Source organism: Haliotis rufescens, unplaced genomic scaffold, assembly GCF_023055435.1.
Source record: "Haliotis rufescens isolate VD_foot unplaced genomic scaffold, xgHalRufe1.0.p SCAF_15, whole genome shotgun sequence".
In the NCBI taxonomy this organism is placed as follows: domain Eukaryota; kingdom Metazoa; phylum Mollusca; class Gastropoda; order Lepetellida; family Haliotidae; genus Haliotis; species Haliotis rufescens.
This window is the reverse complement of record NW_025963835.1, coordinates 30788090-30805362: the sequence shown is the minus strand read 5'-3', so window position 1 is coordinate 30805362 and position 17273 is coordinate 30788090. Positions and strand designations below refer to the sequence as shown.

The 17273-nt window shown below is 40.0% G+C and overlaps 2 protein-coding genes across 2 annotated transcripts; both read left to right on the top strand.

Annotated features, from left to right (window-relative positions):
- The first annotated feature begins 5034 nt into the window (after positions 1 to 5034).
- On the top strand, positions 5035 to 8742 carry LOC124131973. Its single transcript, XM_046495525.1, has 3 exons — positions 5035 to 5059; positions 6734 to 6800; positions 7611 to 8742. The coding sequence occupies exons 2-3, from the start codon at positions 6743 to 6745 to the stop codon at positions 8318 to 8320; spliced, it is 768 nt and encodes a 255-aa protein (XP_046351481.1). The 5' UTR covers positions 5035 to 5059; positions 6734 to 6742; the 3' UTR covers positions 8321 to 8742.
- A 4892-nt stretch (positions 8743 to 13634) lies between these two features.
- On the top strand, positions 13635 to 16719 carry LOC124131971 (putative uncharacterized protein DDB_G0288537). Its single transcript, XM_046495522.2, has 4 exons — positions 13635 to 13722; positions 14148 to 14218; positions 14869 to 14901; positions 15859 to 16719. Exons 2-4 carry the CDS (start codon positions 14152 to 14154, stop codon positions 16488 to 16490), a joined length of 732 nt encoding a protein of 243 aa, XP_046351478.2. The 5' UTR covers positions 13635 to 13722; positions 14148 to 14151; the 3' UTR covers positions 16491 to 16719.
- The last annotated feature ends 554 nt before the right edge of the window (positions 16720 to 17273 follow it).

Below are 17273 nucleotides of genomic sequence, written 5' to 3'. Positions count from 1 at the left end.
TCGTTTATCATAGTTTGTATTTGACACCTCTCGCATAACTCGCATAATTTTTTTGCGGAATGATTACATAGATTATTCAGAATGACAAGGATCATTTGTTTAACAGAAAACATAATAATGTCACAATCCGTCTGAAGAAGCATGATAAGGTGACAATTAGTTGCGATCATCCGCTGAAACAGAATCCACCGGGCGTAAAGGTAGAATAACAGTGAAACTTAAATGAATGGATCACTGAAAATCAGTGAAGACTCCAGGTTCTCGCGACAAGGATCAGCGTGTCCTGCCCTACGTGTATCATCCGCCTCCCACACAATGGTGGTGAGAAACGTGTTCGTCAAGTGTCCGACGCCGCACAGCAGCTCTCTTGCCTTGCGACCGTAAACATTCAAGAGATGAGGTGCGCCCCGATTATGTTTCTAGGTTTGTCAGCACCATACCCGTGCTCGTGGGTTTCACCGAAGTGGTAAAGTCTGAGACCTGCATCACTTCAGGCTTTCCTCCCACATTAAGCTCACATGCCGTGATATAACTGGAATACTGTTCAAAGCTGCTTTAAATACACCTCACTCACTCATTCATGTGATGGACGAGACAACCCAATGCCAGTCAGACTACAGTAGACTAGTCCTGCACCATGACCGTGGAATATATTTATTTTATGAAAAGAACATAATCTAGAAATGCATACAAAAGCAAGTCTAGCCAGCTCAAGCTGGCATAGGGAATTTTATTTTTATTTTTAGAGTCAAGAAGGATATTGTGTAATATAAGATTTCAGAGACTAAATGTTAGTCTAACAGTAGACCTGTATAGCTACATTTACAAAAGTATCTGTTTCAAGATAAGGAATTTTACAGAATATTATCCATATGTTTCATAAGTACTAGAGGTGTAACGCTACGGGAGGGTCGCGATACGATACGTATCACGATACAGTGTTTATTGGTAGAAGCTAAGCCAAGTTGATGTCTTTCTGCTATCTAAAAGATGTGACAAGTACAGTTGAAGAAGATATAAGGTGTTTATTTACTGTTATAGCAAAATGTCAGCAATACAGTATGTTTTACTGAAACAACAAACTGTCTTTGAAACTGTTAAACGTATTTCATGGGCGCGAACCCCCCTCCTTCTTTATTTCGAAAAAAATCTTTATTTCTGTATAAATTACCACCAAATAAAATAAATAGATCTTAATTGTGCACCCCGCCCCCCCCCCCCTTTTCAAAAAAACTGTATCCGCCCATGTATTTCATGTATTTTCTTTAGTATAGTGCGCACCAACGTATAATGCGCACGCCCCTCTAGCGGGTTCAATATTTTGGAAAAAAAGAAATTTGAATATTATGCGCAGAAAACAATTACAGCGTACCCCTTCAGCGAAGTCCGGCAAACGAACGGGTGATGAGAAACTTCGTCAGTACAAATTTGAAATTTGAGATAAAAAATCACCAGACATGTTGATTTACCGTTTAAATTGTATTTTTTGTTCAGCTAGGCATTGTTTTATATCCAGGGATTAAGATTACCTTGTGTATTTTCTCGTAAACTAAGCCGGACACAGCAATCAGCTGTACATGTACACACGTTTTCTTGGAATCTACCGGTGATTCGGTCAAGACACACCCAATGATATAACTTTACAGGATTTTAATGCAAGGATCGGCAAAAGTTGTATCTGGAACTATTTTTTTATCAGGAATAATATATTCCAATATATTGTTAATTTAGATGCAGCTTTTACTTAACATATTTAAAATAATAATAACCCTAAGCGAAGCAGCTGATCGCTATTGCCGGGTATTATTTTTTACATGGAACCAGTCTGACCAGTCACCGTCAAGGCTCCCGTGCACGTGATCGCGTGGTCGCGAGAATTACGTGTTGACATAGAATCGTCCAACAAAAACAAATCTGACTTTTAACGAATCAAAGTATGGCATTTATGATATATGTATCCATTCTCTGTCAACTAAAATTTCTTTCAAGGCGTCAATAGCGGTAATCTGACCGTGGTTTCTGTTATTAACGGTGAGTTGTGCGATCTTCCGATCGCTTCACACATTTCGCCAAAATTAATTAAACAATATTAAAAGGAATTATGAATAAAATTAATGAAATAAGTTACAAACATTAGTCCAGATATACAAAGAACACTTTTTTTTATAGCCAGTGTAAGTACATGAATAATTTGCGAACTTCAGTATGGATTTGTTGACATGGTATTTCCGGTGTTACGTGCTCACGGACATGTCTTTCCATGGGGTAAAAAACATAAAAACTCATTAATTCGTGTATAATGCGCAACCCCTTCTACACAGATGAATTTTTTTGGAAAAAAAAGTGCGCACTATACTCAAGAAAATACGGTAGGTAAAACTGTGTTATGAAAATATCGTATGTATCGCGATACATGCTTTCCAAATCGATGCATCGTATCGTGGGCTGTGCATCGGGATACAATACTGTATCGCCGTATCGTTACACCACTAATAAGTACGAGAATTTATGGATGTCAACTTCTTTATTATGAGGAACACAACGTTTTGGAGTATATGCTTTCTCCTTCATCAGGTGAATAAATGCTATGAAGCAGAGAACATACAGCATCTAATCATAGCAATTATTCACCTGAGTGTCTGTGATCGCAGCTCACTTTTCTGGCCTTTTCATTTGGTATGAATAATGGTCTTGATAAGTATCATTTGCAAAGTTGGAAAACGTTCAATTTGGCAAGGCGTCACGAATACTGCATCAATTTTAATTTCGCTTCATTAATATTTATGAAATGATTCGCTTTAGTTTATTGTTTACTGTAGGTGAGGTGCATGCACTTCTTTTTTTCTTTTTTTTGTGTGTGTGTGTGTGTGTGTGTGTGTGTGTGTGTGTGTGTGTGTGTGTGTGTGTGTGTGTGTCTGTTTGCACTAGTCCGGACTAATGACGAATTTATAGTGCTAGCTCGCTGAGATATCATGCCTCTGTTTACATGAATACCACAATCAGTATACTGACTCTGTGCCGACTAGTTCTTGTTTTAGCCCCTTAATGCCGAGCGCCAGACGGGGTGACAACAAGTACCATTTTTTAACGTCTTTTGGAATGACGCGGCTTGGGATCAAACCCCGGACCTTCCGCTCTCCGGGCGGACACTCTACCACTAGGCCAGTTCTCTGTAACAAAAACATATAATAGAAAAGAATATTTCAATTCAGTCGTCAGTGTAACAGGGCGCTATGATGTAATTCAGTACAGAACTTTCTTTTTTGTTCCTGATTGACGCAGTCTAATGTAAATCCAGACAACAAAGAAGCACAATGTTTGCACGTGCCTGAAAAAAAATCGACGGCGACAATACACGAGAACTAAACACGTCCGTCTGAAGCCTGTAACTACAATATTAAGGCGCAACAACCCACAACATGACATTAAATTAGGAAAATGGCACCAGGTTTAAAACAAAAAAAACCATCTGGTGTCTCCATTGTAATTGCAATAATTCATGAGTAGAGTTATTCGGTGCTTTAAATTTGTGGCAGCTCGAGAACCCTGAGGCATGGACTTGTTAAAGTAAGTTGTCTTGCCGGTTGAAAGGGTATTGACTTGTACGCCATTTTCGGGAAAAACACCAGACATATATATCTAACTGAATGTCTGTGTCTTGTCGAGGGAGAGGGTGGGGGCGAGTGTTAGCCTCGTGGAAAAAACGGTCGCTCCTCACTCCGAATGCCCGCACTCCATTTCCTAAAATATTTCACGTACCCACGGTAATTGCATCAAAGTGGTATCCGAGACCTCAGGATTACCTTTTCACTTTTATAGGTTTTCAGGTGAGGTGAGGTGAAATGGGGTTTAACGTCGCGTCCAAGATTTATTGCGCTAATATAGCGACGTGCATGCACGCGTATGTATGTGTGTGGCTGCTTGTACTTGTCCGGACTGATGCCGATTTATAGTGCTAGCTCACTGAGATACCATGCCGCAGTTTAACATGAATACCCAACTCAGACACAGTGTACTGACTCCAAGCCGACCAGTCCTTGTTTTAGCCCCTTAATGCCGAGCGCCAGACAGGGTAACAACAAGTACCATCTTTAAACGTCTTTTGGTATGATGCGGTCGGGGATGGAACCCCGGACCTTCCGCTCTCGGGGCGGACGCTCTACCACTAGACCACGGAGGCGGTTTATAGGTTTTCAGAGTATAGTTTGCAAAAGGACCCGGGCTGTCTGCCATATTCAAGTGACATGACCGAAAATATGTACAAGTCCATTGTGCTGTTCTAAAAGGCGTTCACGTTAGAAAATACATGTATTGTACTCTTTTAGTGGGGATTTCTCTGCTATGTTGAGTTATGGACTCGAGACTCACTCACTCACTTACTCAATCGACCACTCACTCACTCACTGTATTATTCATAAAAGCATAAATACCCAATTCAGACACAGTATACTGACTCCGAGTCGACCAGTCCTTGTTTTTAGCCACTTAATAACGAGCGCCAGACAGGGTAACAACAAGTTCCATCTTTTAACGTCATTTTCGTATGACGCGGCCGGGGATCGAACCCGGGACCTACCGCTCACCGGGCGGGCGCTCTACCACTAGACCACTGAGGCGGTCCAAATCAGTGATGACACCAGGTGTCAGCGAAAGGGTAAGCATGTCCTGTTCTGGCGCCACACCCCAGTAGTCCTGCCAAGGGAAGCGCAAATACTATCAGGTGTATATCATGCAGCATCTGTAAATCACAACATATGCAGTGCCAGGTATGACAGGTGTGTGCCCTTTGATCTGAGAAATGACAATGTGACTTTATTAGGTTGAAAATGGCTCAGGTTATAACCCTCATGGGCGTAAACCCACAGCCACATAACTCAGCTTTCACGTGAAGTCTTACATCACATAAATATTTTAGCCACACCTGTCGGTGCATATTAGTTTTCTGATCATATGAAATTCCTTCTTTGACCCCATGTCAAAGGTGGCGCTATATAAGCATAATTATTTAGAGTGCTCGTAGATATTTGCAAAAGCACATGAGGCCTGGAAGGAGAGTGAGGTGGGTTGTTTATATACAGAGCTTATCACGCGAGTGTGTTTTGGGATGGTAAATATCCTGCATTAGGAATAAACATTGTATTTAGCGAGCCTTGGCGAGCTTAATACATATGTTTATTCCTAATACAGGATATTTACCATCCCCAAACACACAAGCGTGATAACCTCTTCATCATATAATGTCATTCTTTAATTCTGTGCTTGAAAATCGCTTTCCCTCTCTCACAAACATTACCGAAACATTGTGAGCTTTCCTGGAATGCGCGCATTAATATTTAATACGTCACAGAGTAAGTGATGTGTCAGTCGGACAGTGACAGTAGCCAATATAGTTCCAACTGAAATCGATTTCTTATACAGTGGTGAAGCAACATATACGCAAAATAACAATCGTTTTTAATTGTCTTTCGCGGCAATCCATCGGTCTGTCTGCTAGAGTAACCTGCCCTTTGTCAAAGGGAAGCTACTCTAACCCTAGTCTATGAGACGTCACGGCCACGGTCAGACGTTGTTGACAGTCGGTCGGTCCTGTCATAACGTTAAAAAGTGTAGTCAGATTTACACACGGCGACAAAACGAAACAGGGTACCAATTCAAACATATTTCGGCCAAATCCAACTATTTTAATTTGTGGAGAAAGGCTCAAGCCGCAGAGGTCTACAAGCACAGATATGGCTACTGATCCCGCTTGGCTAGGCCTCGTGCCCTTGCAAAATTGTGTCGAAATTTACATCTCCAAAGTTACCAAAACTTATAAAATGCCTTAGCTATGTAACAGTAAGACACTGATTTTCAGTATATTAGACTGTTCTATTGATAATGAAATCAATTATCTCTGTAGTTTATCCAGATTCCCGATGGTTAAATCTGACTCGATCGCCGAATGACGAGGGCGACGCCATGTTTGTTTATAAACAGTGAAAGTAGTCCCTACTTGACTTTTGATATTTGCATCTCTATCCGCATATGACCCCAACGGATATCGTTTGTATCCGTTGGCTTTATCCTGCCGAGAAACCTACCCATTATATGATAAATCAGTATATCCTCGTACTAATATTTGTTTGTTTACCTATGATCATAACGCTGTATCTACATGCATGTCATGATAAATTGGAGTCTAGCTGTTGACGTACGTGTACCTCAAACATCTTAAAATTGCTTAATGAAAGTGTTTTCATCATGGCAGGATATTCCTGTGTTTTGGATATTCCTTTGATGTTAACATTTTCATAATAAACATGGGAAGTCAGAGGTATATTTCACTAGCGGGATCGGGTGGTCAGGCTTGCTGATTTGGTTGATGTCTGTCATCGTATCCCAATTGCGTAGATCGATGCTGATGATGTCAATCACTGGATTGTCTGTTCCAGTACGTATGGCAGGTTTCTAATCTAGTGTTTTTGAGGTTTGTTTTGTTTTGTTTTGTTTGTTTGTTTGTTGCCGCACTCGGTAGTTTTCATATAGTACTATAAACGTAGAGCTAAGAGTGTTCATAGGATGTTATTTGAATTTCACTCTTAGTAATTTTATGGTTCAATATCTGAATACTTTAATGGTTTGAGTTACGTGATTCTGAAAAAGCGATTGTCATAAGAACATACACATTCTGTCACAGTTACATCTGTATCTGTGTATACGGGAGAAGGATTTAATTACCATCTGTTTGTTTCAGGAATTGACAATGACGGCGCTCGTAGCTCTGTTGGCCTGTTCGTATATTGGATCTGTGTCAAGCCAACGTAGGTATACACCGTACGACTAGGTGTGCTGTTGTATGATTTGAATTTCAATGTGATGATAATATTTCAATGAACATAAACAGTTAACATGTAATTTCGGTGTACAATAGAAAGACAGAAGGACATTTTTCTTCACATACATTTCAACACAAATATGTTTATTACTATGAACAGGTGTTATCATCACCTGAACAGAGTGAGTGAGTATGGTTTTACGCAGCTTTTAGCAATATTCCAACAATATCACGGCGGGGGACACCAGAAATGGGCTTCATACATTGTCCCCATGTCGGGAATCGAACCCGGGTCTTTGGCGTAACGAGCTAACGCTTTAACCACTTGGCTACCCGACGGCCACCATCACCTGAACAATCAAATGTATTTTACAACAAATATTTTAGTGACAAAACCGTATGTGAATTAATAAGAGCACAAAAAAAGTGAAAGAAAAAAATCGTATTCACAAATGCGAATATTTATACTCATTCTTTTCAAACTAGATCGGGGGCGGTGGAGTAGCCTAGTGGTTAAAGCGTTGCAATGTGTGAAGCCCATTTCTGGTGTCCCCTGCCATGATATTACTGGAATAAAAGCGGAGTAAAACCATACTCACTCACTCATTCATTCACTCTAGATTGGTAAATGTTCGTTCGTCACGCCGAAGAACCGTGTTCGAAGTCCATTTCTGGTGTCCCTCGTCTTGATATTGTTGGATAATGGCTAAAAGTTAACAACCATACTCAATCAATCTATGTGGTTGTTTTGTCTATGCATTATTGATATATTTGTTATTTGTATTTCCATTCACAGGCATCATTTGGTCAGGAAGTCCAAGAGAGATAACCATTCCCCTTGATGGAACTGGACCTCAGATCTCGGGGATTCCCCTGGGTCCTCAGATCTCGGGGATTCCGCTGGGACCCAAGATCTCAGTGATTCCTCTGCCACTTCAGATCTCGGGGATTCCTCTGGTACCTCAAACCTCAAGCCCAGTAGAGGTTCGATCGCAACCATGGCTTCTTAAAACAAACTCCTTCCCACAATCGCAGACTTTCACTGCCAAGCATCCTCAGTTCCCATTGCGCTACCCCAAGGTATTCCCGATGCCGTATGTTCCAAAACCTCAAATCCAGACTCCCCAACAACCATTAAGACTACATTATCCTCAAATGCATGGCTACCAACATCTTAAGCCACAAATTAAACCATTTAAACGACATAACGGAGCGCCTCTCTCTGCCTGGAAAAACAGCCCCGGCGGAAACGTCCTTGTTGTTCCTTTGGCGTCTTCAAATAAAGTGCAAACGGATCCAGTTGTCATGGCGGGATACATCCGCGCTATGAAGAGTGGAGATCCGTGGAAACCTACCTTCCTACCTGGACAAGTCATCCCGAGCAATCTGCTAATACCCGGCGGTGGTGTCGTTCTAGCCGGAGACGGAAGTGATGCAACTGTCGCCGGCCCAGCCGGAAGTTTTTCAATTGATGGAGGGGACGTGGACATGGTTAGTGTTGTTTAAAGTGACATCGGCGTCTTTTCGTTTGGTTATGAAACATGGTGACAGTGTGCCCCTGTAGGATGTTCTATAAGTGCTCTATGGGGGCTGTGAAATGGACATTAAGACAGGTGTGTAGGTATTATTTTAATTTTGTATTTTATCTTTGAAACCGGGATTATTACTTTCCACACAACTGGATAATTACCCTGGATAAACGAGGCACCCAACATTCATTCGGATGCCTAACGAAATGAACATCCAAGACGTGTATATTTCCAGTTGTGAAAGACCAATATTGACTTAAAGCCATGGTGGACATATGTGACGTGTTCTGTCCAGGACTGTTGCTGTTCAACGTGAAATTGATTACCAGTGTTTCGGTGATCGATGTCAGAAGAAAGGATATAACAGCTTGATTGTTATTGCATAAAGTACAATCATCAGTCGGTTGTTTCTTATTCCTACACATTCCCTACACAAGCGGACATTACAAAACGAGGTCATGTAATATTGTAAAAGGATTTTTTCATAAGATATTTGCACCACCAATGTGATAGGGGACATTAAGGGTGAAAAATCACATTATGAATTTTCATTATATTTACTACTATTTACTATTTATATACTACAGCATCTCGGAACACAGAAAATACTATTCACAAGCTTCAATTCATACTTATTACAGAGATACATGACATCACACATGGCGATCTTCACTGAATCGAAGTAAGTTGGCGTCAAATGTCTTTATGATATCACAGCATAATTGTATCCTAGCACCCATAAGGCACCATGTTATCCTGGTGGATCCCATTTATCGTTTTAAAGATGCGTTAAGTGTACCCACAAACAATGGTAGTATAGTTCGACCACATGGTACATAGAGATTATCTTTTTAAAGATGCGTTAAGTGTACCCACAAACATTCGTATTGGAGTTTCAGCAATAACCACGCCTCAAACTTTCTTTCCATTGAATCGACGGCGCCTGAGTGTCGTTTATGGTGATTGATAGATTCATTTCTTTAGATTAATACATAAAACGTCTCTCAACAGAACTATCCAGCCACGCATGAGCAGGTTGTCTTAAATAACAACATGCTGCAAAACATGCACACGGTTTGGCCGTTATATATGTTCACATGTAAAACTTCTCTCAAGAGAATTATCCAGTCATGCATTTGCAGGTTGTCTTAAATAACAATATGCTACCAAACATGCACACAGTTTGGCCGTTATACAAGTTCACATGTAAAACTTCTCTCAAGAGAAGTATCCATGGCCAGCCACGTATGAGCAGGTTGTCTTAAATAACAATATGCTACAAAACATGCACACAGTTTGGCCGTTATACAAGTTCATATCCAGTCACAGATGAGCAGGTTGTCTTAAATAACAATATGCAACAGAATAGTTGGCTGTAATACACACATGTATGTTAACATGTAAAATTCACTGCAAGACACAGCCTCTTTGTTGCTGCTCGTTCAGTGCTTCCCGTCAGTGTGTGTACACAACCAATCCCAGTGATCACACGGTTACACACATGCAAACATGAAATACTTGTCAGTACCAACATAACAGGAGGTCCATGTGGTTAAGTGGTTAACTGCTTGTATACCAAGGTTCGAATCCAGAGCTGTATGTAGATAAATATATAGACATACACTTGGATTATACAAGGTCACGTCACGCGGCATTGCTTTCTACTGCATCCAAGAGGGATTATGTATTAATTATGATATCACGACAGGGCCATCGCAATACAAGAAAATATGTTACCCCATATGTCATTGTGGTGTTCACAAACACACTTCATCACTTTTTCTTTGTTGTTTAACGCCGCATACATCCAGCCATATGACAGGGGTCTGCCAGTAATCGAGTATGAACGACAAGGCCAATGATTAACATCATGAGCATCGATCTGTGCAATTGGGATACGATGACAGTCATCAACCAAGTCGGATAGCCTGACCACCCGATCCCGCTAGTCGCCGTTTACATGCATGGGCTATAGAAGACCAAATTCGAACCCGGTTCGTGGCGAGGGATACATCATAGCAATCATTATCGTTCAGTCAATCGACACGTGCATGCATGCTTTGAAACATTCTTTCCAACGTGAACCCGCTGTGTTATGGTTTATGAACATACTCTCCAGCTGGTCGACTGGGTATACGGACAATCCCGTGATGGGAGCGTGGATTCGAACCTTAAAAAGAGTAAACTATATATAGCTACGGTTATAACGAACTCAAAGGGGCCACTGATATTAGTTCGATATAACCGTAGTTCATTATAAGCTTATTTACAGCATATATACAGCAAATGGCTGGGACAAAAAACTATGTCACTTATATCCGTCAGTTCGTTAAAAGCGTGTTCTTTATAAACGTAGTTTACTGTACAAGATACGCACACCGCTTCAGTCATACATTACATAGATCTATACGAAGCAACGACAAAACTGAATGTGCATCATCGTCGTATCAGAATTGTCACGTGACACTATCAGCGTCGCTGATTTAATAAAGTGTTTTGTTTTTACCTATTTCCTTACAAGAGTCAGTTTTGATCATCATTTTCAGATAATTATTGCTCTCTTCTGATGAATTGGAGCAAAAGTAAAATGAGATCCGATCACGTTTGTGCGCGTTAAAACCAGTAGAGTAGGCTATTTTCAATACGAGGAAAGCGTCAACTTGGGAGAAAGGAGGAAAATATTATATTTTTACAGTATAATAATAATAATATTTAGATTAGGTGAGAAAGAAAATGACGAAATTATGAAGTACTTTGAAGAATCGGAACATATTTTCCTCACAGTGACCACTAGAAAACATATATCCTCGTCTCCCCCCGTATTTGGCAATTGGCGGTCTTACTTGGACCTTTGCTCAAATTATACTTTTATGGCCAGTCCTTAAAATAAGACAGTTCCTTTAATATATTTTTTGATAAATCCGACTTTAAAATAGTATATATATGATTTTTATATGTACACCTTGATATATACATGTGCATTTAAAGACATCCGTGGTGATTTATTTCAAGTAACGTTTCCCATTTCATTCCATTCTACAAAAGGAAAAGTTTTATTTTGGCCTAGCGAAACTAGCCTGCAGGGAGGGAACATAACATAACTTAACATTGTGAAGATAATCCCTTCTAAATATACACAAGAATGCATTCATCTTGCTCTTAGGCAAGATTGATTTTGTTTACAATTTCAGTCTGCCAACAGAGGGCGTTGGCATTTCCAGGCTTGATGGAAGTAGCCGAAAATGAGATTGCACATCAGAACAGCTGTTTGACGTGACGTCATCCGCGCCACAACACGCGAGGTCAAACGACAAATTCACAGCGATCTATTATTAGCCTATACAAATATAATTGCAGATTGTAACGTCATTGAACGAAAAAAACAAAGCGTTTACTCATTGCTGACGATACTGATAACATATCAAATAAAAGTTTAGACTTGCGATATATAATCTTACGATAATGGAGTGTACAGTCAATATCAATAACTTGTAAATCTAATATTAATTAGATTCCATTGCAGAATGTTGGAAACACAAACCCTATCATGTTAAGATAAAATATTCCATTTTCTTAGGAGATTTATAATGTGTATTTGATAATATATATACATTCATAAATAGTTATCAGTTATCTTGTACAATCACAGCATCTTACATGTATGTCTAAACACACGGAAAATACTTTTTTAGCAAACCAGTCATAGCGCCATTATCAGCTTCAGGGAAAGGAAAAATAAATCGAAATAGAACTTAACAGCACATCGTATCCATAAGCGGTTGACTCAAATGCGAAAAGGAATCGGTGTCATTATGTCAGACGTAAAGTTGATGTTTTCAATAGTTGTATTATGTTTGTATCGTGTGTACCTTCGACAGAAACTGGGGTCGAGGTAACACATGTGACAGCGACCTTGACACAAGCTGTTTATAATATGGCGTCGACTCACGTTTAGATGTCGTCGCCACACTTTAGAAATTCCCTTTTTCCACACAATGTAAAACGGTTAGCGTAATTAATTCACACTGTCGGATAGTTGATCAATCACACGTGTCTTAGTAATTTCATATACGAAAAGCAGCAGATATTTGCCGAAACGGGCCAGTATACAGGACGGTAACCTCCCAAAACCCCTACATCCCATTTCCCCTACAGCTTAAGACAACAAAGTTCACGGTCCATGGCACTGCTAATCCCTAGTCTATTACCTATTTCATACAATGGAACAACCCAAGAAACACGAATAGATTGAGATACAGGACATAGCTATGGTGCGAAAGTGCTTTGTCTATCAATTGGGGTTTGGCCATTCAATGTTTATGTGTTGGTCGTGGACTTCCTGCCTCTAAACCTAACTTGTATCACCTAGAAATTTGACGATCTTAGCTATCTTTCAATATATTAACAGAACGACAATCAGTACCGCCGTTTCGTCTCCTGCCATTGCTAAATCGCCATGACACACAGTCGATAAAAATATAAAGTACTTAAACAGGAAACTTCTTTGTGGCCAAAATGTCAACAGTCTTATGGCAACAACTATACATTGGGGAAAAGTAAATGTTTCCGACCAGTCTGATCAGTTTTCTTTTTCAAATTGGCGGCCTGATACTTAAATAGTTACGTGCATGTGACATGGATACATAATAAAAGAATTGCCATAATTCCCTTGAAGTTTAAATATGGCAGAACAAGGCCGAGAAGCTTATCACAACATGTCATGCACATATACATCTCATCACCTGGTTGTTGTCACTCAAGCATGATAACGGTATAAGTATCTACATCGAAACGTCGCTATACGCAGTAAACCAGAAATGTTTCATGTTTAACATATAAAACACGTGATGAAATACACAAGGAGAGACATCCGTCACACACCTGCAGTGGGTTCAGTATTTCTTGTATGTTACGTAATTTAAATATCTTTTTAACGAAAGCGTGATGTTTCGTAAAACATAAACATTATTAACCCCCATGTTCTCCGGCATAAATCTTGCGAGACAGGAAAGTAGTGGATGCATACGCAAAAAGTGGATTAATTATAGCCACAGAGGACACTGGTCTAAGACAGGGTTGTGACGTTACTCCGGAGCTTTTAGGCCTCGGGTGATAAATTGTTTACCAACATCAATCTGACAGAATGTGGTGAGCGTAGGCGAGACGATGTCTTGTCGTGAGGTCAAGTATGGTACAGTAAACTGTGATTCACCTTAACGTACATCCGAAATTCATAAATTGTGCCAGTGACGTGTTTTGCGCAGGTTTTCACGTCAATGTTTTCTGGATATGTTTGTATAAAAGGGGGTACGGGCTATTGTTTCTTCAGTCAACTCAAATTTGCCCTCGTATTTCGGCACTATTGCTACAGACTCTCGTGTAAGTATAACTTTTTCTACTACTCATAATACGTGTCCATGATGCTAATATTAGTTTATAAGTAGTATGGCCTGAGAATGGTTATGTTGAGAAGCGTAGACTACAGTTCCAGAATATTCATTTTCTTTTAATGATAAGAAAGTGTATATAGGACGAAGGAATCATTCGGTAGGACATGTGTTCAGGAAATATGGCAACTGTGAAAGTATAAACACAGATGACTTCGTTCTATGATAGAATCGTAGGTATTTGTCTCTAAATTCTAAATACAATAGACATTTGAGTTTAAAATAAAACTCATCCTCAACCTCAGAGCTTCTTGCTGCTATTTCCAACTCAATTTCTATCTGATGAACATTTCAGAAAGGAATTATGAATTTCCTTTATGGTGATTCATTTATTTGTTCACTTATTTCTTTTTTCAGAAACATGAATACTCTTCAAATCCTCGTAATTGTTATGGCTGCGTGCTGTGGCAGCCATGCAAGAAACATCCGTAAGTGTTACGAAGTTGACTAATAAAAATAAATGAAATCAACATCATCAGGATGAAGATGACGAATCAATGTATGAATTAATATTATATCGTAAACCAAACCTTATTCCAGTTACATGATATAATAAAAATCTGGAAATAATATCTATTTACAAATTGATATCAGCGTCCGCTGCACATCGGTGTTGTGTACATGTTGTATATTTCACCGAGCGTGGCTATATTATAATTTATTGTAACATATTTGCATGTTACTTGAATGTGGTGTTCACACTGAAGTTCCTGATGTCCCTGGTGTTCAAACTGATGTTCCTGGTGTCCCTGGTGTTCACATTGATGTTCCTGATGTCCCTGGTGTTCACACTGAAGTTCCTGATGTCCCTGGTGTTCACACTGATGTTCCTGATGTCCCTGGTGTTCACACTGATGTTCCTGATGTCCCTGGTGTTCACACTGATGTTTCTGGTGTCCCTAGTGTTCACATTGATTTTCAGTTGCCTATTCTAGTTGTTTTCACTACTATTTTGCCTTCGCGCCAAGTAGAATCCGTTTCGGTAGATAATCGAGACTGATTTTTCTCCGACGTTAACATTCAATATTTTCTAAAAGAAAAGTTTCCTATTTTTTATTTCCCTATTTTCTATTTGCAGGTTCCAGACGTTTTGTTAACCAGTCACCAGCAGGTACAGTTTATATACTTTTTCAAGAATACAAATGTATATCCTGTCAAAAATATACATTTATAAATTCGAGTGGGTATATACCCTTTGGTTCACCTAGTCCTTGCTAAAATCTGGTTTAACGTCGCGTTCAAGATTATTGCACTTATATATAGCGACTTGAATGCACGTGTATGTGTATGTAAGTGGGGCCGTTTGCACTAGTCGGAACTATGCCGGTTTTGTAGTGCTATGCCATGCCGCAGTTTAACATAGATACCTAACTGTAACACAGTATACTGACTCCGAGCCGACCATTCCTTCTTAATGCCGAGCGCCAGACAGGGAAACAACAAGTATCGCCCTTTAACGTATTTTTGGTATGACGCGCCTGGGGATCGAACCAAAAACCTTCCCCTCTCCGGGAAGACGCTCAATCAGTTACACCACGTAGGCGGTCACTTATAATAAGCGTGTTGTGTTTGTATGTTTGTTTGACGTTTAACACCATACTAAGCAATATTCGAGCTATATGACGACGGTCTTTAAATAATATAGTCTGGACCAGACAATCCAGTGATTGAGTATCAATCCCCGCAAATGGGATACGATGACATGCATCAACCATGTCAGCTAGCCTGACCACCCAATCCCGTTAGTCGCCTCTAACGACAGGCATAGTAGCCTCTTAAGGCAACCATGGTTTGCTGAAGACCTATTCTAACCCGGATGTTCACGGGTCATCATGTTGTGATTTCTTTGTCACACCACCATACGACCTAACAGAAGAACAAGAACCAAACGGTATGAGGAACAACCGAGGGCTGGAACGATACAATAATGTCACAATACGAATATAAAATATTATATGATTACTGCTACTGTGGAACCACGAAGAATAAGCCATGTATATGGTATGTAGTTTTATGTCGTTGTGAAAGTCCTTGCCAGGTTATAATGAGAGGTATAACATTGTTTCAGATTTATTTCCACTTGGTGCCAATTTCCTGAATATTCGGTCGCTTATGGCTCTCATGAACAATCCAGTGCAAGGTTTTGGTCAGGGTAACACTCAACAACAAAAGCAACAACAACAACAACAACAACAAGGAACGGCTAACATTCCACAAGCCAAATCAACCACTCCAGCACCCAAAGGTCAAGGTAAACATCAACAATACCCTCTTCCTAACCAGCCCGGGATCCAGACGCAACCTCAAACCCCGCCTATGACCCAACAAACACAGAATCAGGGATCTGGTCAAGGTCAAGGTCAAGGAAACGGTCAACCTCAAAGCCAAAATGCAGGTCAAGGACTGACACATCAGGCTCCCGTCCCTGCTCCTTCTACCAATACTCAGAGCACTGTCAATCCAATGCAGCAGTTTATGGGGTATTCAAGTATGTTCACCGACCCAATGTTTCTGCGATACTTTCAACAATTCATGAGGAGGGTAGGCATGATAAAGCACAAGTACAGGAAAGGGGAGTTTGTTCCCCCAAAAGGCCTTTTCCCCGGGGGATATGTGATAAATGCTGATGGTAGTGATGCGGAAGTAAGGGACATATACGGAAGATTGCACTCAATTGATGGTGGCGTTTTCCAAGCATAACGTCAGTGAAGAAACTTAAACTTTGTGATACATTTGTGATCCGACCTTTTGTTGCTTGCTGGCCAGGCACATTACAGAGCAAACAATTACATTAAATATGCACCGTTATACATTCCATGTAGATATAAATGTTTCATGGTCATTTGAATCCCGCCTCATCTTTGTTAATCAGTAATGTACAGCATTTTTATATGATGTTCTCTTTTATAATAAATACAATCTCTTTGAATTGAAATTCGTTCGTGTTGTTACTCTGTTGATTGTTAAAACAACAATGTTCCATCACATTTGTGAAGATTGTTGTGTCAATATGGCAATATTTGTTTAACGCAACTCATTTCAAGCAGTTTTCTAATTTGCCTTTAGGCAAGCATGATAATGTAACTAAATTCGATGTGATATCATTTGTATATTTATCTCATAGCTGTCATTTTTTACACATGTCACTGTTTGTTGTGAGTAACGAGGACTAGACTCATCAAATGAGGCATGGCACCATTCTATTTGAATAAAAGCGACACAACACTTAGTAGTCAATCATAGGAAATCTCTGCCACAGGGTCTATTGTACAATTCGATGACATCATGAGCATGTGTTTATAAATCACTATCAAAAAGTGATGATGCCAGATGTTCGTGTAGCAGGGCGTGGAGTCATCCCACAGATGACATCCTTACCTTGTCAGCTTGCTGACGGGGTTAACCTCTTTGGTCATGTGGACAAGGCGTCCGACCTCGGATCAGAAGGTCCGTGGTTCGAATCCCATCACGGGACTCGGAAAT